This window comes from Salvelinus fontinalis, chromosome 12, assembly GCF_029448725.1.
Source record: "Salvelinus fontinalis isolate EN_2023a chromosome 12, ASM2944872v1, whole genome shotgun sequence".
Classification (NCBI taxonomy): Eukaryota; Metazoa; Chordata; class Actinopteri; order Salmoniformes; family Salmonidae; genus Salvelinus; species Salvelinus fontinalis.
The window spans coordinates 13,641,475-13,667,710 of NC_074676.1; the positions used below are offsets into that span (position 1 = coordinate 13,641,475).

At 45.9% G+C, this 26,236-nt stretch overlaps 1 protein-coding gene across 7 annotated transcripts in view; it reads right to left on the minus strand.

Moving 5' to 3' along the window:
* LOC129866835 (homeodomain-interacting protein kinase 2-like) overlaps positions 1-26,236 on the minus strand; it is a 95,772-nt gene that overhangs the window by 6,724 nt on the left and 62,812 nt on the right. Inside the window, exons 3-14 of one of the 7 annotated variants that reach the window (XM_055939806.1) lie at positions 25,168-25,291; positions 23,503-23,625; positions 19,490-19,576; positions 12,422-12,600; positions 12,081-12,243; positions 8,416-8,638; positions 7,291-7,412; positions 4,165-4,295; positions 2,854-3,045; positions 1,311-1,649; positions 544-791; positions 80-237 (exon numbers count right to left, since the gene is read on the minus strand). In XM_055939806.1, the coding sequence (XP_055795781.1) occupies positions 80-237; positions 544-791; positions 1,311-1,649; positions 2,854-3,045; positions 4,165-4,295; positions 7,291-7,412; positions 8,416-8,638; positions 12,081-12,243; positions 12,422-12,600; positions 19,490-19,576; positions 23,503-23,625; positions 25,168-25,291 (2,089 nt within the window). Of the gene's footprint in view, positions 1-61; positions 238-519; positions 792-1,310; positions 1,650-2,853; positions 3,046-4,164; positions 4,296-7,290; positions 7,413-8,415; positions 8,639-12,080; positions 12,244-12,421; positions 12,601-19,477; positions 19,577-23,502; positions 23,626-25,167; positions 25,292-26,236 lie in introns of all 7 variants that reach the window. The other 6 variants (XM_055939802.1, XM_055939801.1, XM_055939805.1 and 3 more) reach the window with 6 other exon arrangements.

Consider the following 26,236-nt stretch of genomic DNA (forward strand, 5'->3'; position numbering starts at 1 on the left):
TCTGTCAGAGACAAACTTTCCACACGGTAAATGATACGAGGTAATTTAGATGGGTTCTTACTTGGCTCTCTCTCCATACCTGGCTGAGATTGAGAGGCTGCTGCTGCTGGAAGGGGTGTGGCCCCGAGCGCTGCTGTCGGTAAGCCATGCCCCCCGAAAGGTGGTTGTTGCCAGACATCATGCCCACGCCGTTGGAGGTTTTGAACTTATACGCCGAATTCTGATGATTCATTGCATCTGAAGCAGAAATGAGACAAGGGAAAGAGGTCAATCCAGGTCAAGAAAATAGCACGAGTACAATATACAAACACAAAACACCCAATTGTTGACCAAGGTAGCTACAGTAACCAATCGGGCGGGACTTAGCGAATGGGTAAACTGGAGTACCGACAATGATAATAATGATCATATTCAACTCAAATAAAAAGCTATCTCTACAGAATATAGTATTTCCTATACTCCAGATGAGTATCGACCATCCCTCCTTGTCTACATGGGTGTGCGGATCTGTGTAGGTACCTGTGTAGATATCTGTGTAGATACCTGGCATCAGGCGCTCACACTCGCTCAGCACCTCGCTGGACTGGCTCTTCAGAGGGGGGATGATGATGGTGCGGGGGTTGTTGCCGTTGCTGTAGTTGTCCAGCAAGGTGGTCTTGGAGTCATGGTAGCCGTTGTTGTTGGCCAGCCTGGACTCCACGGCATAGGGACTGTTGTTACTGGACAGGTCCGAGTCGGGGGAGTCGTGTACCGTCACACAGCTGATGACGTTCTTCCTATGCTTGGACAAGCTGCAAGGAAGAGGATGCACTCTATTTAATGCCTCATATAGTACTCATCAGCTTACTAACCTACTAACCAATGTTTGTGTCGATTCCATAATAACTTGTGAATTCAGATCAATTCACTGATAAATGGCCTTATGCCAATCATGTCCAATCTTATTACAGAATTCAATCAATCAAACATATTTTATAAAGCCCTTTTTACATCAGAAGATGTCACAAAGTGCTATACAGAAACTCAGCCTAAAACCACAAACAGCAAACAATGCAGATGTAGAAGAGCGGTGGCTAGGACAAACTCTCTAGAAAGGCAGGAACCTAGGAAGAAACCTAGAGAGGAACCAGGCTATGAGGGGTGGCCAGTCCACTTCTGGCCGTGCCGGGTGGAATTGTCTGGAACTGAAACGAAATCAAACCCAACTCTGTCAGTAATGACACTAAACATGGCCTCCTGTTTTGTATTAAACCCTGGCTCCCAGATCTCTGCACGTGTGTAATGTCTGACCCAAAATGGCTGACTTGTACCTGGTATGGTTGGTGTTGCTCTGCTTGTGATCATCCTCCTCGTCCGTGTCACTGCTGATGGTGATTATACTGACAGCCGGGCTGGGTGTATCAGGGATGATGATGGTCTGACGCGGCCTGTTGTGGTGCTGGTGGTGGTCCTGGGTGGTGCTGGAAGCCTGCTCTGCTTCGCCCGCTCCCCACCCTCCACAACCCTGTGGGGGTCCACAGCCGGAGCTGGAGGAGGGGGCGTGGTTCTGGAGCACAGCACAGCGTGGAGGGGTGTTCTCCTTCACCCGCTTGGAGCGCTGTGGGGACAGTACCGCCTGGGAGGAGGACACCTCGTATGCAGACACGTTCCTGCCAGGAGAGAGAGAAGAGAGGGATGAGCCATTATTAGGTTAACAACTACTACATACTACATACTATATACTTCTTACACATGTAAAAGGTCCTGTGTATGTACATAATAACAATACGCCCTTGTGTTCTGAATGGTTGAAGGTTGAAAGTCAGCAGCACCAGTCAACTGCAGGTGATGGCCGGTCACTGACTGTGTTGTGTTCAGACCTAAAGAGATCCTAGTTGTGCAGGAGATCCTAGTTGTGTAGGAGGTCCTAGTTGTGTAGGAGGTCCTAGTTGTGTATGAGATCCTAGTTGTGTAGGAGATCCTAGTTGTGTAGGAGGTCCTAGTTGTTTAGGAGGTCCTAGTTGTGTATGAGATCCTAGTTGTGTAGGAGATCCTAGTTGTGTAGGACGTCCTAGTTGTGTAGGAGATCCTAGTTGTGTAGGAGTCCTAGTTGTGTAGGAGATCCTAGTTGTGCAGGAGATCCTAGTTGTGTAGGAGTCCTAGTTGTGTAGGAGATCCTGGTTGTGTAGGAGATCCTAGTTGTGTAGGAGATCCTAGTTGTGTAGGAGGTCCTAGTTGTGTAGGAGATCCTAGTTGTGTAGGAGATCCTAATTGTGTAGGAGGTCCTAGTTGTGTAGGAGATCCTAGTTGTGTGGGAGGTCCTAGTTGTGTAGGAGATCCTAGTTGTGTAGGAGATCCTAGTTGTGTAGGAGGTCCTAGTTGTGTAGGAGATCCTAGTTGTGTAGGAGATCCTAGTTGTGTAGGAGGTCCTAGTTGTGTAGGAGATCCTAGTTGTGTAGGAGGTCCTAGTTGTGTAGGAGATCCTAGTTGTGTAGGAGATCCTAGTTGTGTAGGAGATCCTAGTTGTGTAGGAGGTCCTAGTTGTGTAGGAGATCCTAGTTGTGTAGGAGATCCTAGTTGTGTAGGAGGTCCTAGTTGTGTAGGAGATCCTAGTTGTGTAGGAGGTCCTAGTTGTGTAGGAGATCCTAGTTGTGTAGGAGATCCTAGTTGTGTAGGAGATCCTAGTTGTGTAGGAGGTCCTAGTTGTGTAGGAGATCCTAGTTGTGTAGGAGGTCCTAGTTGTGTAGGAGATCCTAGTTGTGTAGGAGTCCTAGTTGTGTAGGAGGTCCTAGTTGTGTAGGAGGTTCTAGTTGTGTAGGAGATCCTAGTTGTGTAGGAGATCCTAGTTGTGTAGGAGATCCTAGTTGTGCTTACCTGGCAGTCATCTGATGCTGCTTGGTCTTTTTGGAAGAAGAGTTGTTGTTATTGGTCAACGGTTGCCTCATCACATGGGCCACGCCCACATTGAGAGGCTGATTCTGGTTGGATGGTAGGGAGACGTGGCCAGTCAGCAGCGCCGGCTGTTGCATGATGGGATTGTAATGGCCGCTGTGCTGGTGAGAATTCCTGGAACACAACATATGTCTCATCACTACTCTGAACCTGTATTTTATATGTATGTGTTTAAGTTTAAACACTGTCATGGTGAACTTGCCCGATTTTAATCTCTAAGCACATATCTATTACAGCACATACGCACAAACTGCTTTATTTGAGGGACTAGAGTTTAGACAAAGCATGTGTATTTCCCAGAGGAGCCTGTGGGTGGCAACAGTCACCGCATGACACAGAGGGGAGAAAAGAGAGCGGAAGAGAGGGGAGGGCATGGGGAGCTGACACCAGAAGCTGTAGAGGGATAGCTCTGCAGAGAAGTGTGACACTTTCACAATCATCTTTGTGAGGACAATGGAGCTGTGGGCGGCGAGAGAGGGAGAGAGAGAGAGAGAAAGGGAGAGAGGGAAAGGGAGAGAGGGAAAGGGAGAGAGGAAGAGAGGGGGAGAGAGAGAGAGGGGGGGGGATAGAGAGAGACGTGTCTGGCCACCACCCTGTTCTTAGACGGCACTGCTAAATTACACACACACGCAAACACACTCATATACCTGCATCCTGCTTATCTTCCTGCAGGCACCATCCATCTAACATGTGATCCATGTGACACGCCATGTCTGGGATGATGTCCTTTTATGTGCATACATCTCATCTCCCTGAGGTAAATGTGCTCTTATAAAAGCCTCGCTGTTCACTTATAGACTGTGATTCATGGCAGCCCTCTGAGTGCCTGTCACAAGGCCATGCTCCTCTGTCAATCAGGACACTGCTGTGCTGATCCTCTCTGCACTTTGTAAACATCCCTACTTTCGCTGTTGACCAGGCTTTAATACACAGTTGGTCAATGAAACTAGCCTGGAATCTCATCAGGGTGAAATGGAGGATATAAAATTGGATTGCAGGCTACAATGAAACTACTGTACCTTTGTCATTTGGCTTCACTTACAGATATGCCAGGCTTATACTAGTCTAATCTTTCATGACTATTCTGGTCTTATAGGTTTTGATCGATTGATTTGTTATGGTAGTGTCTTGCATCTTTTCAGATGCCCAGCCCACATGGGCTTATAAGACACTGGATTGCCAAAAAGTATACAATTTACAGTGTGCAACATAAAGAGGAGGCATGTTCTTTACCTCCAGTTAGCCAGGGGCTGTGAGGCCATCATGGAGTCTGGGATGACGGAGGCGTGCTGGACCGAGGTGTGGGTAAGCTGCTGCCAGGCCGGGGGTAGGAGTATCTGCTGGGTGCCACTGGGCCAGGCCTGCTAGGGGGAGAGGCGGGGGGAGAGACGGGGAGAGAGGAAGGAAGAGAATAAGAATAATTCTGGACAGCCACAGAATGAAATAGAACACTGTTTCCATTCTACCGTATTCTATCATATCTCTAATTAACCCTGCGCTTCAACCATGTGAGGTATACTTAAGCAATAAGGCCAGAGGGGTTGTGGTATATGGCCAATATACCATGGCTAAGGGCTGTTCTTACGCACGCCGCAACGTGGAGTGCCTGGACACAGCCCTTAGCTGTGGTATATTGGCCATATACCACAACCCTCTGAGGTGCCTTATTGCTATTATAAACTGGTTACCAATGTAATTATAGCAGTTTTGTCCACTAAGTTTAAACACTCAGTTTATAATCTTAGTCTTAGGTAGGAAGAACACATCCGAAAAAAATGTGTTGTTTTATCTCCCATTGTTTTAATTGCAGAGATTAAAGGAACAGGGAAAACTAGAGAACATAATTGAATGCGCTAAAGTGTAACAAAAGATAAGGGATCCCTGTAAAAACACAAAACAGCCAATAGGTTTGCAGACACAAGCAGAACAACTGGCCAGCGGCTGGCTATTTAAACAAAGCCAGTTGAATTCTCTGGCCTTGCAGACAACACACATCAACAGTTCATAGATAGGACTTTGGATGTTTGATAAAGATGTGCTGCCTCTCCCCTCCTGGTTCCTGTGTGTGTGCTGAAGTGTTTGGCATTATCCAAATCAGTTCCGCTTTTAATTAAATTCACATTGTTGCTGTGAAAGGACGTGCTTTGTATTACTGGTGCAACACGCAGAGAGTTTCCAGGCATAATATGCCACGAGTCGAGTATGTGTGTGTGAGTGAGTGTGTGTGTGTGTGTGTCTGCAGCCCTAATAGTTTAATGCAGCTCTATTGATTAGCACTTTAATGTGGGGTTCTAATGAATTGTTCCTTTATTAGCATTTGCATTCTATTTACCTCGGCAGCATCGGTATGTGTTGCAGCACACAGCACAGAGGACAAAGCACTCAATACTTAGGCCTACATCTGGGCTGTGCTCATACAGAGTGCAAGGCATACATCTCCAGGTCTATTCTTCTGGTGTCGTCCGCATTTCTTGGCACAATGTAACTGTTATACTCTACTGTTAAAAAATTATTGTAAGGTTGAACAGCGTATGACCGCTAGCTTGTAGGAGTGGAATTGTTTTGTCTGAGGTACGTTGGGAAAGATGATTAACTTCAAACAAAAACAGTCCATGGGTGAAGGGGGAGGGAGGCATCATTAGGTCAACAAAACATGAACAGGCTGTGGATGGATAAAGGACACAGGCACATCCAATGGAAAAGCACGAAAACCCGGCCAATAGAAGACAACCTAAGCCACTTGCAGACTCCCTTTACATATCCCATGGTTAAATTCACATCTCAAGTCCTTTTATCAACATGCCAGAACCTATTAAGAGCCACTAATACTTCCATCGCCTTCTCTCCACCCCTCTATCTCTTCATCCATCCTGCTCACTCCATTCCTGGCAGTAGGCATTCTTCTCTCGCCGGGCGTCTGTGTTGTGTAATCGGCCTGTCTGCCCCTAACCCGGTTAAGAGGCCCTTTTCTTTTCTTCCCAGGCCCATCACCCCAGCAGCAGCAGTGCTAGCTAGTTCTCTGCTTCCCAACAACAACCTCCTCTCCCCGAGGAAAAAACCCTTTGTCACCTTAGGGCCCTGAAAGCCCTGGCTCTCACTCCCCAATTGTTTCCAAATTTTCTGCATTCCTGATCCAGATAAAGGTCCTGCCTGGCTGCCTGCCTGGGGCCCTCCTCCACAGCTTCACCACCCAGCCTCAGCTCTGCTCTACAGATACCCAGGGAGATTGAGCCCAACCTGGGCCGAGGGTGGGCTGCGGCTGCAGAAAGGCCTGAAGGCTAAACCCACCCACACCCACCAGAGACCTCCCAGAACAAAGGGAATGAGGGATTTAGATCCAGTACTTCCACATATTGGATGTGCTACTGGTCTGTATAAACGGCATGCTTTGTACTGTAGAAATTAATATACTGTGAAATATTTTATGAAAGCTTCTTTTGAGGCAGTCTTTCAGAATGAATGCTAAAAATTAAGTTAATGCTATAGGGTATAGGGTGACCTTTGTAGCCTTCTGGAGTTGAGCGAACCCCTCAAAACCCTCAAGCGTTTCCTAATCTGTCCCTCTCTTCTGAGGCCTATAATTCCAGAGCGCCTGACTTGGAAGCAGCCCTAAAGCTAATCATCATTTGGAATCTGACAGATTAGTCTTCTACACAGCACAGAGAGCCTCGCTAGTTGGCTACTGCATGATTAACAAGAGATAAGGGAACCCTTCTTACTCCTAGGACTTTAAAGAGCTTATGGAAATTTCCAGAAACCAGAGGGGGAGGTGGCCTACTGCTCCACTTTACTACTTTATAGTCTATTGTAGGAATAATGCATGGGTATGTATGTTCTTTCAAACGACTGTACATTAGCTGGTAAACCTACTACAGCTCCACTGCTAAGGGTTTTAGTGAGAACTCTGAACGCGAACAAACAAATTCTCCCTCTTGTTCATCAAACCATGGCAGCCTCTTCCTCTTAGGAGAAAGGGAGGGTGGGAGGACACTAGAAACAGGGTTTAACTCACTCAGGCAAAGCAGCTACCAGCAGGGGCAGGAGGATCACAAGAACACACAGACTGACTCCCTGCCTTGATCAAAGGCTAGCCTGTTACACTGATGTAGGTAAAGGATACAGAGGTACGGCCTGACATTTCCAAAGTAGCTTTCATCAACAAAAGCATACAAAAGACCCTTTTAGCCATATGTGTGTTTAGGGAGACATTCATGTCTCCCAGTAAATAGAATAGGTTCAGTGTATTGTGCACCTCAGGGAAACAAAGATGAACTATCATTATGAGTTCAGAGATGCAATTAAGGGCCTATATGTGGGCCCCCTGATCTCCACGACAACCGCTGCGTCACTACTCCCTACCTGTGTCAACAGGCCTGGCTGGATCTGCAGCGGCTGAGCACCGGGGGCCTGCGTCACTATAGGAACGGCGCTCTCCATCCGCACAGAGTAGCCTGTGTGCTTGGACGGGGAAGCCTGCAGCCCTGAGGACACACACAACAACATAGATGAGGTCAACAACAACAATACTCTAAGTGTCACACAAAAAGGCCTGCACCCTGGAAGAAACGGTGATGGCAAAATTGTTAAAGAAAATGTTTCATTTCAAAACAGTTTTTTAGTTTATAGTGATACTGTACTCAATTACTGATTCAGCTTGAAAACATTAAGTTAGTAATGATAACATAAATGCTATCTATATAACCCTTGGTTGAGTGGAGCAAACAGGAAATGGAAATTCTTATCCGCCGTTCCACAGAAACCCCCCCCAAAAAGAATGTTTCTTTCAGTCTTAACCTCATAAACAGAGGTTAGACCAGAGCGGTGGTTCAAAAGCATCAATCATAGATAAATGCATTTATATATGACTAATTAGCTCATAAATGTATCACAGCATATCTCTTAAACATGAAGACTGCCGTTGCCTTGGGGGGTCAGTGGAAGTTACAGAACAAAAGGTCTACACAGCCAGTGGTGTGCAGTGCCTGCTCACAGCTTGATAAGCCCTTCTCACTTCAGGAGAAAAACAAAACTCCCTAGTGCCAGACAGTGCTGATCTAGTCTACTGAAACTGACTGAGCCTTTGACAGGCAGTGTTTGAAATAGGTGCCGTTACTCATTTTGGGTGCCGGTACTGTTTATATTTACTTTTGAGCTAATATTCTATAAGATGAATAGAAGCTCAAGCAGTAGAACATTTGAGGTGCCGGTACTCAGCTCCAGTGAGCTCCTGCCCAAGTCAAGCTATAGAGGCTATTTTAATTCACTCATTTAGCATTTATGTATACAGGTAATACTGTATACTGTTGCAATCTTTTATCTTTCTGATGTTTTTTCAATGTAAACCTGTTCCAAGATGGCGGCAAACAATCCATTGAACCACTGATACAGGACCAATGCTTAAGGTTAAGCTCAGGGATAGAGGAAGCTGATCCTAGATCTGTGGCCTTTTTACACAGCATACACTGTGTTGGTTTAATCTCTTACCTTGGAAGCCTGGTGGACAGACGATGAGGGCCTGCTGGAAGGGGTCAGGCCGGGCAGGACAGAGTTGAGGGGCCCCGGGCTGCAGGGGCATGCTCCTTTGTGCCACGGCAGCCATGGAGGCCGCGGACGGCTGGTAGAGTGCAGATGGGTAGTTTAGTATGGAGACTTCGGGGTTGGCAAGGGAAAGGGTGGCACTGGTGGTGGAGGGAGCTAGGTTGGTGGCCTAAAGGAACAACGGGATCGAAAACAAAAAGCCATGAGGAAAGGCTGGGTGGTGGTGGTAAGCTCAAAAGGTTCTGAATGTTGGTGGGTTGCTGGGGGGGGTACTATCATAACTCATCGCAACATCAAATATTGTCATTTATTTATTATGCGTTAGATGTCTTAATGGTACATTGGTAATACATTCAAACAGAGGGAAAAATTAGGGCATTGTAATATCTCTCCGAATATTATAAATAGTGTGATTTCTCAGCCTGTGTCCGACAGCTTTAATGTACTGTGCATGCTGCATTTCAGTGAAAAGAGTGAGAGAACCCAGAGAAAGAGAGAAATAGAGTATGTGATGGAAAGAGAGAATCAATGGGACAAATCACTTCCATCACCAACCTATTATTTGATAGTGCTATAATTACTGTACATAAACAGTACATTGAGCCGCAGAGGATTATTTGTCCATACTGTACATGTACATACGCACATACTGTTAGAACTGCCACAAGTATGCATGTCAATGGAGATTCTCTCACTGTATTGTGTGCACAACTAAATATCCACATACATGTACATATACACTCAGAGGCTTCAATGAAGCACTATAGGAACCAAACAGAAACACTCTGATCTGGGTTGTATTCATAAGGCACCAAACAGATGAAACTGGACTGAAACAAAGAGGGACTAACTGAGCTGGTCCAATAAGAAGCACTTGTTTTTGTTTTCCGTTGCAAAACGTTTTGCTACATTTTGCTACAGTGAGCCTAATGAATAAAACCCAGGTTAGAGGAGACTGATATAGAGACGAGACAAAAAGACAAATCCTTTTTCCTCCCAGTGTCTTTGTCCTCCCTCTGGCTACACAACATTATGTCTCAACGGACCCAAATAATCCTGGACCCAGTACTCAAGACACGCAATTATCTCTGTGAAGGGTCAACATTGAAAGAGCCAACTGGATTCCTAAGTGACAGAATCGAGGCTTATGCAATGCTCTTAAAATGCAAATGTTGCCAAAGTCTAATAATGAGCAGAGTAGTTGCTGGGCAAACTGACATTTTGTCTCTCGGCTTCACTATCTTGACTCCACATCTCTATCCTTGAGCAGACATATTTCAAAAGATGTCAGGCACTTGCTAATTGCGTGAACTGCTGTAAACCTGGGTCGTATTCATTAGGGCATACCGTAACAAAACGGTTTGCAACGGACAACGAAAACGAGGGTTCTTAATAGACAAGTTCAGGTAGTCCCTCCCTGTTTTAGTCTGTTTTCTTCTGTTTGGTGCCTAATCAATACGACCTTGGACATGGGGAGATCATCAATGAGGCCTAAGTAAGGCTTAAAGATAGCTTTGATAGGAACAAATGCTTTTAAAGACACCCAGTGCGCTCAGGTCTTAACTCAAATACTATTTGTTCGACAACACCCGGATTAATTAGCGTCTTTTCATTAAGCCTGAGTGGTTGAAAATTCAGAGACGGCACGTTCATTTTTCATTTTGCACATCTTAGCAAGCTCGATGAGCACCGGGGGAGAGGAGTTAATCAATATGCAAGTGTGGCATTTATCATACACAACACAGAGAGAGCCTGCAAATAAAAAACTCAAAGACATTTCAATGTTCTCCGGCTAAATAAATCACTTACTTAGCGCTGCTCATACCACACAGAACCAAGTTGCTCTGATGGCGAAGTAGAAAAATGAGCGTTAAGCTATTTATTACAGCGCAGTCTAGGTTTTACCTCGTCCTGCACAGAGTGGGTTCTGTGCCTGTCAATATGTTTAGTGATAAAGAACACTGTTTGCCAGAAAAAACGAGAGCTGCAAATCTAATTCAGCACAATCTGAAAAATGTAAGTATGCAGCCATTTCATGATTCCAGGAGAAGCAAAAAGTCAGCAGTTTAGAGTCACATACACCCCACAAAGCCCTACGTGCTGAAGCTCCAAAAGCAAAATGAAGAGAAACAGGAGGAGGAGAGGAGGAAGAGGAGGAAGCCCGCTGGTGGGATATTGAAGGCCTGAAAAGCGCTAAACTGCAAGCCAAGCAGGAAGTGTAAGTTTGTCATGTATCTCTTCAGCAGTTTGTGACAGTTCCCAATGAGCCTGAGGCACAGACAGACACCTAGCTTGGCTGTCTTGGCCTTAATGTGGAGTGTTTTGTTGCAAATGGTCAATGCATTGCTTTCAAATAAAGAGATGTGGGCTGATTGTGCGTACTGTGCTGTGTAAAGTGTTAGCCTGAAAAAACACACTAACCAAGCCATCTAGCGGTTGCCCAGCAAACGGGACGTCCTGAGGATATTAGGTGACGTTCCCATTAGGTCCCTTAAGGGTTTCGGAGCAACGTTATCCCTCTGGCGTTCCGAGAACGTTCTAAGAACATTTGTGATAGTGCCAAGGAAACGTTCTCTGAGGGACCTTTGTCTACTTCCCTGTAAGTTCCCAGGACGTCACTGAGGACCATGTAAGGACCTTATTAGGACGTTCTCAGGACCATTCCACCTGCGTTTTTTATTGAAAGTCAACAGTGTTCTTTTTTGCTTCAGTAGTGACCAGCGTCGTGAAACTATAGTTTTCTTTCACTCAAAATAAATCAGTGCAAAAAAATAGTCAAAAATAGCTTAATTTTAATCAGAAAAGTGTAACGCTATTTGGCTAGCAGCCACACATAATTAAATTAGCTTACAAGGTCTTTTTTGCTAAAATAATGCATGGCCATCAAATTTCTAATGTTTATCGTAGAAAGAATTTTGCCAGCTACATTTCCTAATGTTTTGATTAAGTCAATCTTGCAGGGACAAACTGGGGACTAGACAAAATCTCCAGGGGACCATGACAGAATGTCACAAAGAACATCGAATAAAACCCACCTCGGGACAAACCGGGAACTAGACAAAATCTCCAGGGGACCATGACAGAATGTCCCAAAGAACATCGAAAAAACCCCACCTCGGGACAAACCGGGAACTAGACAAAATCTCCAGGGGACCATGACAGAATGTCCCAAAGAACATCGAAAAAAACCCACCCCGGGACAAACCGGGAACTAGACAAAATATCCAGGGGACCATGACAGAATGTCCCAAAGAACATCGAAAAAAAACCACCTCGGGACAAACCGGGAACTAGACAAGGGGACCATGACAGAACGTCTCAAAGAATGTCCTCTGGGACGTCCCCGGGACCAGCCGGGAACTAGACGAAACCCCCAGGGGACCATGACACAATGTCCTGACGACTTTAACAGACCATTTCGTTACATCCCGGGGACGTCCTAATGACACATTGTTTGCAGTGTGTATTGCACATGGGTAGTAGTGCATACGCTTCATTACTGCATTAGCTTGCTACATGTCCTGGTTATGGATAGTGCTGGTCACCACCGACAGTAGCTGAGGTTGTATGAATTGTGAGGTAAAATCCTCCACACTGTGCACAGTAGGTACCTGGCTGTGCACAGTGTTGAGCTGGTTGTTGAAGGTCATGGTGAGGTTGGTAGAGGTGCTGGGGGCCACGTGGGTGATGAAGGGGGTCTTGCTCTGGTTGACCGTGTCGTACATGCCCACACGACGCTTACAGATGTCCATGTTCTGGAAGCAGGACTTGACACTGGAGTGAGAGAGGGGGAGAGAGAGAGAGAGAGAGAGATAGAGAGAGAGAGAGAGGTGAGTATAAGCCTGCCTCATTTCGATTTAGTTCAGTTACTAGGCTACTTTTTGCCCAGTTATCTTCTCGCTATCTAACTATCTCCATGAGATACGGGGTGGAATCTCTCGAATAGACGTACTGTGTGCTGTGGGGGAGGAGGTGCGTCATGGTTACGAAGGGATGATTGAGGGTCTCGATGGGGGTGATCCTTTTGTCCGCGTCGATTGTCAGCATCTTGGTCAACAAGTCGATGAACTCTCTCCTGTCTGCCTTCTCCGCGAGCATGTCACTACCCTCCAGATCTGTCGTCATATTCACCTGCAGACAGACAACATACAGAATAAGCATTAGCGATTAGCATTTCGGAGGGACATTTTCAGACCTTAAAGGGGCAATCTGCAGTTCAAACAATAACAAAGCCTGACCCAAACACTGATATGGTAAATAGCTGAAGGATGGGGCTGGAGAAATGTAACTGCTCTTAAATGCATAGACAGAGTTATAGATACAAGGACTGACCTTCAAAATGACATTTTTAACCATATTTTGAGGCTATAGAGGGGTTGTTTACAATCATTTTGTTGATAAACAAAGGAGTAAAACAAGCTCACATTTGAGTAAGATGGGGTAAGATAATTTAACTAAGCTCATAAGTTTAACTAAGCTTATAAAAGTTACAGCCTTCAAGAATCAATGGGTATATATCATACATTTAAAAGTCAAAAAATGGATGTAGCAATCGCAGATTTCCCCTGATCTTAAAGTATTTATTGAGGCTGTGTCTGAAATGGCACCCTATTTTGTATATAGTGCATTACTTTCGGCACCCTATTCTGTATATAGTGCATTACTTTCGGCACCCTATTCTGTAAATAGTGCATTACTTTCGGCACCCTATTCTGTATATAGTGCATTACTTTCGGCACCCTATTCTGTATATAGTGCATTACTTTCGGCACCCTATTCTGTAAATAGTGCGCTACTTTTGACTAGAGCCCTATGGGAATACTGTGCCATTTCAGAGGCAGCCTGTACTATTGCTGCGAACGACAGGAAAAACACTGCTGCCTTTCCCATGGATAGAACTATTTATAAACACACATGAAGGCTTCATCAGTTAGGGTGTCAACATCAGTGTCACAGCGCATAGTGATACCCTTGCACCTTACTGACATTACAAACATTTACACTGGTATTCATAGAAAAGAGCGGAGCCGCTTCAAAACTCCACTGGCGCCGTTGCTGAGATTTTTATCTACTGCTGAGAAGCAAAATAAACGAAGAATTAACCCGATATGTGTTGCCGTTTGCTTATTAAAAGAGGGTAAAGGGGAGGTAGAGGGGGAGGTAGAGGAAGGTAGAGGCTGAGGGGGAGGTAAAGACTAAGGCAGAGGGGGAAAGTAGGAGGGGGAGGTAGAGGCTGGGGCAGAGGGGGAGGTAGAGGCAGAGGGGGAGGTAGAGGCTGAGGCAGAGGGGGAGGTAGAGGCTGAGGCAGAGGGGGAGAGGAGGAGGGGGAGGTAGAGGCTGGGGGGAGGTAGAGGAAGAGGGGGAGGTAGAGGCTGAGGCAGAGGGGGGGGTAGAGGAGGAGGGGGAGGTAGAGGCTGGGGGGAGGTAGAGGGGGAGGTAGAGGCTGAGGCAGAGGGGGAGGTAGAGGCTGAGGCAGAGGGGGAGAGGAGGAGGGGGAGGTAGAGGCTGGGGGGAGGTAGAGGAAGAGGGGGAGGTAGAGGCTGGGGGGAGGTAGAGGAAGAGGGGGAGGTAGAGGCTGAGGCAAAGGGGGAGATAGAGATAGAGGCAGAGGGGTAGGGAGAGGTGGAGGCAGAGGGGGAGGTAGAAGCTGAGGGGGAGGTAGAGGCTGAGGGAGAGGGGGAGGTAGAGGGGGAGGTAGAGGCTGAGGCAAAGGGGGAGATAGAGATAGAGGGGGAGGTAGAGGCTGAGGAGGAGGTAGAGGCTGAGGGGGAGGTAGAAGCTGAGGCAGAGGGTGAAAGGAGGAGGGGGAGGTAGAGGCTGGGGCAGAGGGGGAGGTAGAGGCTGAGGCAGAGGGGCTGAGGAGGGGGAGGTAGAGGCTGAGTGGGAGGTAGAGGTAGAGACAGAGAGGGAGGTAGAGGCTGAGGGGGAGGTAGAGGCTGAGGGGGAGGTAGAGGTAGAGACAGAGGGGGAGGTAGAGGCTGAGGCAGAGGGGGAGGTAGAGGAAGAGGGGAGGTAGAGGCTGAGGCAAAGGGGATATAGAGATAGAGGCAGAGGGGGAGGGAGAGGTAGAGGCAGAGGGGGAGGTAGAAGCTGAGGCAGAGGGGGGGTAGAGGTAGAGGCAGAGGTAGAAGCTGAGGCAGAGGGGGGGTTGAGGTAGAGGAAGAGGGGGAGGTATAAACTGAGGCAGAGCCGCTCTGGAGCAGCCCACAGCCTTCAGTGGCATGTCTGAGTTGGGGGGACAGGGACACAGATGGGGACAAGCGTGCTTGTTTATTGCGATTGCTATGCTGAGATAGCGGGCCCGTTTTTCATAAAGATACAGCTTACCTATAGCCCTGCTTCAGGGGCTATCTGATGTACTGCCAGTCAACGCCAAACAATATGATTGAGTTCTCGTTCCTACGCAAGTTATTCAGACTCCGTCCCTAACCCCTCCCTGCCTCGCACATCTCCACTCGCCGTGATAAAGGAATAATCTCTGGAATGAGGTGGGGAAAATAATCACGCTGTCCTCCGCGAGAGGGAAAAATTACTTTGGGAAACGCACTCAGTCGAATTGCGAATGTGTCGCCTTGCCTATGTATGTGTACGGAGGCAATCTAACTCCATTCTAGCATTTTAGCACAGCAGAAATGTACAGTATACATGTTAATGTTACGGAGAACAGCATGCATTCTATTGTAGTGAATTGATTGAATGCCGAGCCATAGCAAGACCTCTCTATGAGTATGCTAGATCATAAAGTCAAAGAGCAGCAAAGCAGTAGAATACTTTTAGTATAATCATCACTTCTCTTTATCCTGCACACAACACAAAAAGCTCTGAAATTGAGCATAGTCCTATTATACACTGAACAAAAATATAAACGCAACATGTAAAGTGTTGGTCCCATGTTTCATGAGCTGAAATAACATTTTCCATACGCACAAATATTATTTATCTCAAATATTGTGCGCACATTTGTTTACATCCCAGTTAGTGAGCCTTTCTCTTTTGCCAATATATCCATCCAGCTGACAGGTGTGGCATATCAAGAATGATCATTACACAGGTGCACCTTGTGCTTGGGACAATAAAAAGCCCCTCTAAAATGTGCAGTTTTGTCACACAACACAATGCCACAGATGTCTCAAGTTTTGAGGGAGCCTGCAATTGGCATGCTGACTGCATGAATTTCCACCAGAGTTGTAGCCAAATAATTAAAATGTTATTTCTCTGTAAGCCTCCAACGTCCTTTTTTTCGAGAATATGTCAGTATGTCCAACAGGCCTCACAACAGCAGGCCACGTGTAACCATGCCAGCCCAGGACCTCCACATCCGGCATCTTCAACCTGCGCGATCGTCTGAGACCAGCCACCCGGACAGCTGATGAAACTGTGGGCTTGCACAACCGAAGAATTTTTGCACAAACTGTCAGAAACCATCTCAGGGAAGCTCATCTGCGTGCTTGTTGACCTCACTAGGGTCTTGACCTGACTGCGGTTCAGCGTCGTAACAGACTTCAGTGGGCAAATACTCACCTTCGATGTCTACTGGCACACTGGAGAAGTGTGCTCTTCACGGATGAATCCCAGTTTCAACTGTACCGGGCAGTATGGCGTCGTGTGGGCGAGGGGTTTGCTGATGTCAACGTTATGAACAGAGTGCAACATTGCTGGTGGAGGGGGGGTTATGGTATGGTCAGGCATAAGCTACGGACAACAAACACAATTGCATTCTATCGATGGCAATTTGAATGCACAGAGATACCGTGACGAGATCCTGAGGCCCATTGTCGTGCCATTCATCCGCCACCATCACCTCATGTTTCAGCATAATAATGCACGGCACCATGTCGTAAGGATCTGTACACAATTTCTGGAAGCTGAAAATGTCCCAGTTCTTCCATGGCCTGCATACTCACCAGACATGTCACCCATTGAGCACGTTTGGGATGCCCTGGGTCGACGTGTACGACAGTGCGTTCCAGTTCCCAACAATATCCAGCAACTACGCACAGCCATTGAAGAGGAGTGGGAAAACATTCCACAGGCCACAATCAACAGCCTGATCAACTCTATGTGAAGGAGACGTGTCACGCTGCATGAGGCAAATGGTGGTCACACCAGATACTGGTATTCTGGTCCACGCCCCTACCTATTTTTTAAGGTATCTGTGACCAACAGATGCATATCTGTATTCCCAGTCATGTGAAATCCATAGATCAGGTCCTAATGAATTTATTTAAATTAACTGATTTCCTTATACGAACTGTAACTCAGTAAAATCTTTGAAATTGTTGCATGTTGTGTTTCTATCTTTGTTCAGTGTAGTTTACATGACGAGTGCAGTGTCTGTATATGCATGTCAATGGATATTTCTGGCCTCAGAGACATTATATCATGGAAATAGAATCTAGAATCTAGTAACTCCCGAGGACCTACGACATGGCACTCCAGAACACGAGGACACGACAGCAGATGTTATTATAGAAATATCATCTAGAATCTAGTGTGTCTATTCCTATGCTGAGGAGCTGTGACATGACATGTCACTGGAGAACACGAGGACACGACAGCAGATGTCCAAGCAGCACTGGGACACATCAGGCTGCCTGTGCCTGAGGAGAGGTGGAGTTAACCAAGACTACGATGTGTACAGAACAACCTCACAACCCTAGTATAGAATATCAGGTTTAATGTTGGACAACTAACAGCATCCCATCTGAGTTGAGGTCAGTAATATTACTTAGAGGAAAGGAAGAGTAGTTAGTAGTAGTGAAACTGAATGTGAGGAGCTTGTCTTTCGGCCATTGCTTCACTGTCAGCAACTGCTACCGTAACGTCATGCTGGGTCGCAGAGTTGTGTCTGGGGAAAACACAGCCACGACTAAAATGTCTTGGCCTCCGTCTATCTAGTTCTCCATTCAGGCTGCATCCAGTTTAACTAGTGCTAACTAGAGATCAAATGGAGATGGGTCCTCCAGAACTTTAAGCTCTCCCCACATTTCCCAAGACAGTGTGGAAGCAACAAGAATGTCACCACTGGCAGACGTCCCAGTAATCAACCCAAGTCTCTCTCTCCAGTCCCTCTGTGCCTTCAGATATGATCCATTATACAAATGAAGACAGATGTCCACACTGCTAACTTATTTATCTGGCCCTAGATTCTGACTCGGCCTGAGCTCTTCTCCCAATTAGGACTGGGCTCCTCTTTTTACTTTCTGTTTCTTTTAGTAACCTGTGTGTGTGTGTGTGTGTGTGTGTGTGTGTGTGTGTGTGTGTGTGTGTGTGTGTGTGTGTGTGTGTGTGTGTGTGTGTGTGTGTGTGTGTGTGTGTGTGTGTGTGCCTGCCTACTTGTGCGTCAGTGGAGGCTGCTTAGAGGACGGCTCATAATAATGGCTAGAGTGGCGCGAATGGAATGGCATCAAACACCTGGAAACCATGGAAACCACGTGTTTGATGTATTTGATACCATTCCACTGATTCCGCTCCAGTCATTACCCACGAGCCCGTTATCCCCAATTAAGGTGCTACCACAACCTCTTGTGCTGTGTGTGTCTTGGATGGGGTCCTGGCATGTTGATTTCATTAGACCAGTGTTGTGTGTCTGGGAGTAGGAGCAGCTTGGAGGTATGGCCTCCTAAACTAGCCCAGGCAGAGGCACTAACTTCACCGAGCACCACTTCCGCTGGGCCTGCACACTATGCCAGACATGGAGCACTCTGGCTGGGCACTGGGTCAACTCTAATAGTCCAGATGGGACATCAGTGAAGTGAACAATTGTAGGTCCGCATGAGGTGGACGACCCCAAGGGCTTAACGTGCCAGACGATTTGTTTGTGTGTGTGTGTGTGTGTGTGTGTGTGTGTGTGTGTGTGTGTGTGTGTGTGTGTGTGTGTGTGTGTGTGTGTGTGTGTGTGTGTGTGTGTGTGTGTGTGTGTGTGTGTGTGGTGTACGGAGCAAACTGCAATCAGATTTTACCTGACTTAATCTGTCATGTACGTTGACAGCTTTTTATCCTCCCCTCAAGGAACAAGACATTTTAGATGCCTGGGAAATGTATCACGGTTTCCATCATTACCGGTATGTACGTTACAGTATGCGTGTTGTTAAAACTAGTATGTTTGGGCGGGTGACAGTGAGAACAAAATATGGGCAGAGACACTATCATATCATCATCTGCAAAATGTCATAGGTCTGTGTCAACTTTCCCACCGCAATCGGAATGAGAGTTGGGGAGAGGAGACGTGTTATGAGAAGGATCACATAAGATATAAGCCGTTTGGCGACAGTGCTTTTCTACACCAGGGTTTAGTTGTATGAGTCACTTCCTGGTTACGTAAACATTGTAATGCATCCTTTCTTTGTTTTACCAAACAAATGGGTTCACAGGTGTTCTCTCTGTAAATGTTGCACTGGAGAGAGCAGGCTCTTGTTCATTGGGCACCAAACGGAAGAAAATGTACTGAAACAGGCAGGGACTACCTGGACTTGTCCAATAAGAAACCCTCATTTACATTTTTCCTTGTGAAATGTTTTAAAAACGATTTCCTAATGAATAGGACCTAGCTAAGGGCTAAAGGCTATTGTCTTGGTTCCCACGCTGCAACTCTTCTCTGTCTCGTTTTGTACTTGTCCTACACAGACGTGTCCAGTTAGGTGATGGCCACAACATTCACCCAGCTTAAATAAGAAAACAAACTACACACAGGAAATCCTGTGACTGAGTTGACCAAATGCTCAACTACGATGTCAGCCTGTCATTTATTAAGAGGTGGCTTTAGAGAAAATAAGAAGAAAGAAAATAATCTGAAATGAAGAAGGGTTTCGGTCAGAGCACAGCCAGTTTCATTTCCCCTCTGCGACTGCATATGCAAGGGGCTCCACTGCGTGTGTGTGTGTGTGTGTGTGTGTGTGTGTGTGTGTGTGTGTGTGTGTGTGTGTGTGTGTGTGTGTGTGTGTGTGTGTGTGTGTGTGTGTGCGTGTGTGTGTGTGTGCATGCGTGCATGTGTGTGTATTGTATATACAGTGCTCTGAACCTGCGCCATATCGTCCAGGCAGTTGAAGATGTACTTCCGGGCCTCCTTCGACTTGATCGCTGTCTCTCCTTCATGGTCCTCGGGTGTCTGTGGAGACAAGAAACAGATGTTCCATTCAGTTCCCATGAGACTTCCTCTAGTCTCTGAAAATACTCTATTTACATGTCCCTCATTACAGACTATTGTTTATCGGCAGCAGGACTGAGCTAGCTAGCAGGACTGAGCACTATTGTTTATCGGCAGCAGGACTGAGCTAGCTAGCAGGACTGAGCACTATTGTTTATAAGCAGCAGGACTGAGCTAGCTAGCAGGACTGAGCACTATTGTTTATAGGCAGCAGGACTGAGCTAGCTAGCAGGACTGAGCACTATTGTTTATAGGCAGCAGGACTGAGCTAGCTAGCAGGACTGAGCACTATTGTTTATAGGCAGCAGGACTGAGCTAGCTAGCAGGACTGAGCACTATTGTTTATAGGCAGCAGGACTGAGCTAGCTAGCAGGACTGAGCACTATTGTTTATAGGCAGCAGGACTGAGCTAGCTAGCAGGACTGAGCACTATTGTTTATAGGCAGCAGGACTGAGCTAGCTAGCAGGACTGAGCACTATTGTTTATAGGCAGCAGGACTGAGCTAGCTAGCAGGACTGAGCACTATTGTTTATCGGCAACAGGACTGAGCTAGCTAGCAGGACTGAGCACTATTGTTTATGGGCAGCAGGACTGAGCCAGCTAGCAGGACTGAGCACTATTGTTTATCGGCAACAGGACTGAGCTAGCTAGCAGGACTGAGCACTATTGTTTATCGGCAGCAGGACTGAGCTAGCTAGCAGGCCTGAGCACTATTGTTTATCGGCAGCAGGACTGAGCTAGCTAGCAGGCCTGGGGTGGTGAAACACACACACCGGCGCAGACACACTTTTGGGGTGGCAGGCAGCCTAGTGGTAAGAAAGTTGGGGCAGTAACCGGAAGGTCGAATCCCCGAGCTGACAAGGTAAAAATCTGTTGTTCTTCCCCTGAACAAGGCAGTTACCCCACTGTTCCCTGGTAGGCTGTCATTGTAAATAAGAATTTGTTCTTAACTGACTTGCCTAGTTAAATAAAATAAAATACACACACACACAAAATGTGTGTATGGGCAAAAGCAGGGACATACGTGTAAGCATAGAAACACACACACCCACATGTAGTATGTGGACACACACTAATCTTACAGACCTATTATCTGAGGAAAACTCTCTGACCAAACACGCTGTATTCGTTTTAATTACAGTATCAGCATTATCACGGCTGCTGTAAAATGGAAATACACGACAAGCCAAGGTCGAAGCGAAGCTTAGCAATCACTCTGACAGGCCTATCCCTGTTTCTGTCTCAGCGAAAGGGAAAAAGTTGTCGGTTACTAGCTATCTGATTTTCCATTGCCAACAACCATGGACAAATATGAGGCTGTAGCCGTGTCCTAATATACAAGGTAATAACTTATCTCTACCTTTTCACACAGTGACAGCCTCTTGTATAACTTAAGAGCACACACACACACACACACACACACACACACACACACACACACACACACACACACACACACACACACACACACACACACACACACACACACACACACACACACACACACACACACACACACACACACACACACACACACACAGACAGGGTGTTATCCTCTATACTTACTGAAAGGTCAACGTTGCAAGGAGCTACACTATTGGATGTCAATGTGGTATGTTGTTGTGCCTCATTTTGTATGAATAAGAACAAAGACATGGGGTGTGTCAGACAATGGCACGTTGGTCAAAAGTTGTGCACTTTATAGGGAGTGAGGTGCCATTTGGGACGGACTCGTGGTGAGTCTCCAAGGAGAGCTGATCAATCTTGGGAGAGAATATTGCTAAGTGCAGTAGAGCGGTGAGGGCGTATATATCCAGCTGAGATATTGGTATTGTGGGGTCAGGATGTTCAATACAGTAAAAATATGTCTGCAGATTCACTGCATGACTCCAAAGTAATCCCAAAGGGGGGAAAGGCTGGTGCTTGAACAGGTCAGCACCTTATTGAGTGGCCTGAATAGAGCAACTTTTTTTTGGAGCCAGCGATGAGTCTATCCTGTCAATGCCTCACACTGGGTTTCTGTAGCTCGTTTTTTTAAACACATTTAATCAGGAGTACCCATTGAGACCATTTACAATGGTGGACTAAGGACAACAATACACCAAATTAAAAATGATTAATAAAAATAAAATAGAATTTACAGAATCAACACTACAGCTTCAAACATCACACATACAATTATTTGCACTAAATCCAAACAGTTGCAATTATCACTAAATTAATTTAACATTAAAGTCCTAAACTGCTCTAGAGACACCAGAGAGTCAAGAGTTTGGTAGGCGTTTCCAAAAATGGGGGCACTGAAACTGAAGGCGGATTTACCTAGATCGTTACGTACTAGTGGAAACTCGAGAGTTAACCATCCCTGTGAACGGGTTGGCTGTCTCATATTTTTTCATTTTAACAGTGAAGTGAGGCAGGTCGGAAGCTTGTGTAGTAGAGCTTTGTAAACAAAGAGGGAATAATGTAGTGATCTACGGGAGTTTAATGAGGACCAGACAACGTTTTGATACAGGATGCAATGGTGAGTATTACAACTGTCACCTGTTATAAAGCGAAGCGTGCTATGGTAGACAGCATCCGAGGATTTAATAGTAGTGGCTGCTGCATTCCCATAAATGGTGTCCCCATCGTCAAGAACTGGCAGGAAAGTTGACTGTTTAGGCAGAGGCATTAAATCGCAGCTTTTTAACTAGCTCATACGTACGTTTTTTTATAAGTCAAATTATTCTCAATCCAAAAGCCCAGATATTTATAGGCGGGAACCGGCTTGATCAAACAACTACCCAATGCATCAATGTGTAGACCATCTTAATTATTTCTACGAGAATTAGAAAACAGCATACATTTCGTTTTTCCCCCGCATTCATTTATTTTAAATCAACAAGGACTTTCTGCAAGGTGACAAAAATCTAAAATTGCAGCTCCAACAGCCTGGTCAGCCATAGGGACAATAGCGTTCATAACAGTCTCATCTACATACAGATGAATGTTACAGGTTTTTGCAGAGAGACCAATATGATTTATATAGTATAAATAGTAAAGAGGACACCTTTAGGAATATCGAGGTAACTTGACCTGACACCATCAGAAAAAACACATTGTGTCCTGTCTGACTTGCACGACGCCTGGTCGAGGCCCATTTCAGACAACCTTTGAATGAGTAGGGGATGGTCGACAATCTCAAGCCTTTTCAATCTCAAGCCTTGAAAAGGTCTAAAAATATGGCAGATTCCTATGATCTAAGCAATTTAATATATAATGTAAGTGTAGATGCTGAAACTGTGCTCTAAAACCAGACTGGTACACATTAAGAGTATAATTCAAAGAGCAAAAAAGGTTATTAGCTGAGAGTTTGCCAGTGATTCTAATATTTTTGCAAGGCAAGATAGTTTAGAAATTGGGCGGTAGTTATCTAGGTCAGAAGGAACTCCAGCTTTGTGAAGGGGGAAGACAGGTCTTAGGGATACCACCAGAAGCAATTGTTTAATAAAAAATCTAGGTCAAAGGTTCTACAATGAGGGGGGCAGAAAGCTGCAGTAGGAAGGGATCAAGCCAATCAGCTCCTGAGGAGTTTTTCACATACAATTATTGCAAGGCACTTAATACATCATTGACATACTGGGTAGGTCACTTGGTGGGCAAATACAGTTTTACATGATCGACTCCACTGAAACCCAACTCCTCTTTTGATGTGTATGAAGAGTTTTGACGCGGCAACAGGGCAATCGTAATTAGTGTTTCTCAATGTGTGTGTGTGTGTGTGTGTGTGTGTGTGTGTGTGTGTGTGTGTGTGTGTGTGTGTGTGTGTGTGTGTGTGTGTGTGTGTGTGTGTGTGTGTGTGTGTGTGTGTGTGTGTGTGTGTGTGTCTGTAATAGAGGCCTACCTTCAGTCTCCACAGGGGGTAGTTGGTAGAGTCTGTGACTCGGTTGAAGAACCTAGTAGTCTTAGTCCCTGCACTCAGGAGGAACTCCGCAGGCAGCCCCTGTGTCTGAGAGATGTACCGGATCTACAGGAGGACGAGGAGAAAATATCAAATAACACATCAACTTTTCATTCAGAGTTTCAAACACAATCAGCCAAACAGCATTCAAATGCAGACGTGCAACATAAGGCACGGTTAATTGGATATTGTTAGTTTTGCCCTTTAAGGCGCAAATTTGTTTGACTGAAAATGTTAGTCAGTCAGACTTGGAAAATTATTGCTGGCACAAATATTTAGGGTGATAACACTCAAATAATCACATCTGGCCAATATGTTCACTGCAGAGGGAATATGCTCAGACCCAGATTCACTATAATCCATTACTGATAAAATCCCAGTGTGTTAGGCCTTAGCTGTGGCACATTTTCACAGCAGGGTCAATCTGGCAAGGTCATATCGTCAGGAAAAACTCTTGGCCCTAGCCATGATTCACGACTACGGTCATGAGATTTAGCCCACCATGTGACCTACCCAGTAAAAACTCCTGTATGTAACTCTGAGCCAGTGTGCTTGTGTCTGGTACCCCGTGTACATAGCCAAGTTATTAGTACCGGTACTCATTGTGTATTTATTATTACGTGTTTTCATTTTCTATTATCTCTCTATTTTCTTTCTCTCTGCATTTTTGGGAAGGGCCCGTAAGTACGCATTTCATTGCTAGTCTACACTTGTTGTTTACAAAGCATGTACAGTAACTAATAAAAATGTATATGATTTGTTTAGTTCTGTGAGTGACCGGGATGAGGCCTGAGTGTGTGTGTGTGTGTGGTTCAAATCAAATGTATTTGTCACATGCTTCGTAAACACCAGGCGTAGACTAACTTACTTGGTTGTGTTTATGTGCGCATGTGTGTGTATGTGCGCATGTGCGTGTGCACGTGTGTGTGTGTGTGCGCGCGAATGCGCGCGTGTGTGTAGGAGTGTCTCGTCTCCTCCTGACAAACAGGCAGCTCCTGATCCCTCTGTTTATTCCAGCAGATGCCACTGAACCACTTGCACCAATTAGCAGCGCTCTGGTGCTCCAGAGCAACAGATCTCTCTGTTCCTCTCATCTCTATCTCTCTCTCTCTCGCTCTCTCTCTGTTCCTCCTCTTCCATCTCTCGCTCTCTCACCTCTCTCTTTTATTGCTCTATGGGAAAGCCTTGAGCGAGTATTGCTCTGTCTCTCAGAACAAACCAAGCAGTTTGTTTTTCTCCAGTCCTGAAACATATTATCTCATTTCCAAAGCTCTAATTTGCAAAGCTCTGCTACTAAGCATTAAACCTCTCCCTTCCTCTCTGACTGACACTACTACAGCGTAAGCATGACTTGTAGTGATATATCAGTCCTCGTCAAGAAGTGGACTAGTGACTCTTCGTATGCCACTTATGTAGAATGCACACCTTGATAGATTGAAATGGTGTTTTGAATTGAGAACTTTCACATTTCCTGTTTAAAGTAGCATTCAGAAACAACTTCTTCTAGCTCTTGTCTTGGAGGTTCTCTCTCATTTAGGCATCATCTTCCTGGTTGTCACCCACCTATGCACCCCCCCTTCCCCCCCACGAGCAGACCCTCAGACCTACCTGGTCGTACTCGGAGGCCCCTGGGTAGAGGGGCCAGCCCAGGAAGAGCTCAGCGATGACACAGCCCAGGGACCACATGTCAATGGCCTCACAGAATGGCAGGCCCAGGATGATTTCTGGAGCTCTGAGGACAGAGAGATATAGCATTGTTAGACCCAGACTAATGTGACAAGGGGGGGTCAGCTGTATGAGCTATGGAATTGACCACACCTTGTCTCTAACCGGGAAAAAGTCCATGATGAGCTTGAAACCAACACAGACAAAAGGCCCGTTCACTGCCATTGAAGTTAATTTCTGCTCGAGTTGAACATGATCTCTGTGACCGTCTGGGAAATTGCATTTGAAAGTCTTTCGTTTTGGATTGAATCCCGTCCCATGTCAAACGAACATTTGTCGATGTAACATTAGCTTTAGTTAAATATCTCATTTGGAAGCAGCAAACAAATGAGTGACATTCACTTTCTTTTCCCACCCAGTATGTGTTCAGGGAGAACAGACCAATGTAATGGAGAGAAGAGCTAGACTAGCTAGAAGAGCTCGACTCAGGCACTTCAGTGTTAGGAGCAGCAGATAACCCTACCAAAACATAAGACAACTAGGCAGCTCTATTAAAAACATCCCCTAAACAAACATTATTTAATTAGACTACAACGCCAGCAGCCTTATTTCAACGCTACGCCCAAGATAAATTAATCAATCAGCCTGTCATTCTCTGATATGTTATTTTACACTGATCTCAGACCAGCTTTGTGCCTTTAATACAAACTCCTCGCTTGTTTAGAGGAGCTTTGAAAAAAGTTGGATTCAAGGACTTTGTTTTCTTTGATTGTCCTTCAAATGGCACTGGCAGTCACGCTGTTCATTTCAGTGCTAACTGTGTGTGTGTGTGGGGGGGGGGGGGGCAGAGCTAATTGACTGATAGCCGTGCAGGAGCCAATCGGGATGACTGATCTCGGGAAGTCTGGCCTCTGGGATAAAAGGCGGGGGAGGGGAGGATAATCTGGGGAAGAGGATGGGTCTTGGTTACGGTGGCCCAGTGTGGAATCAATTGTGCCGCCATGAAAGATAA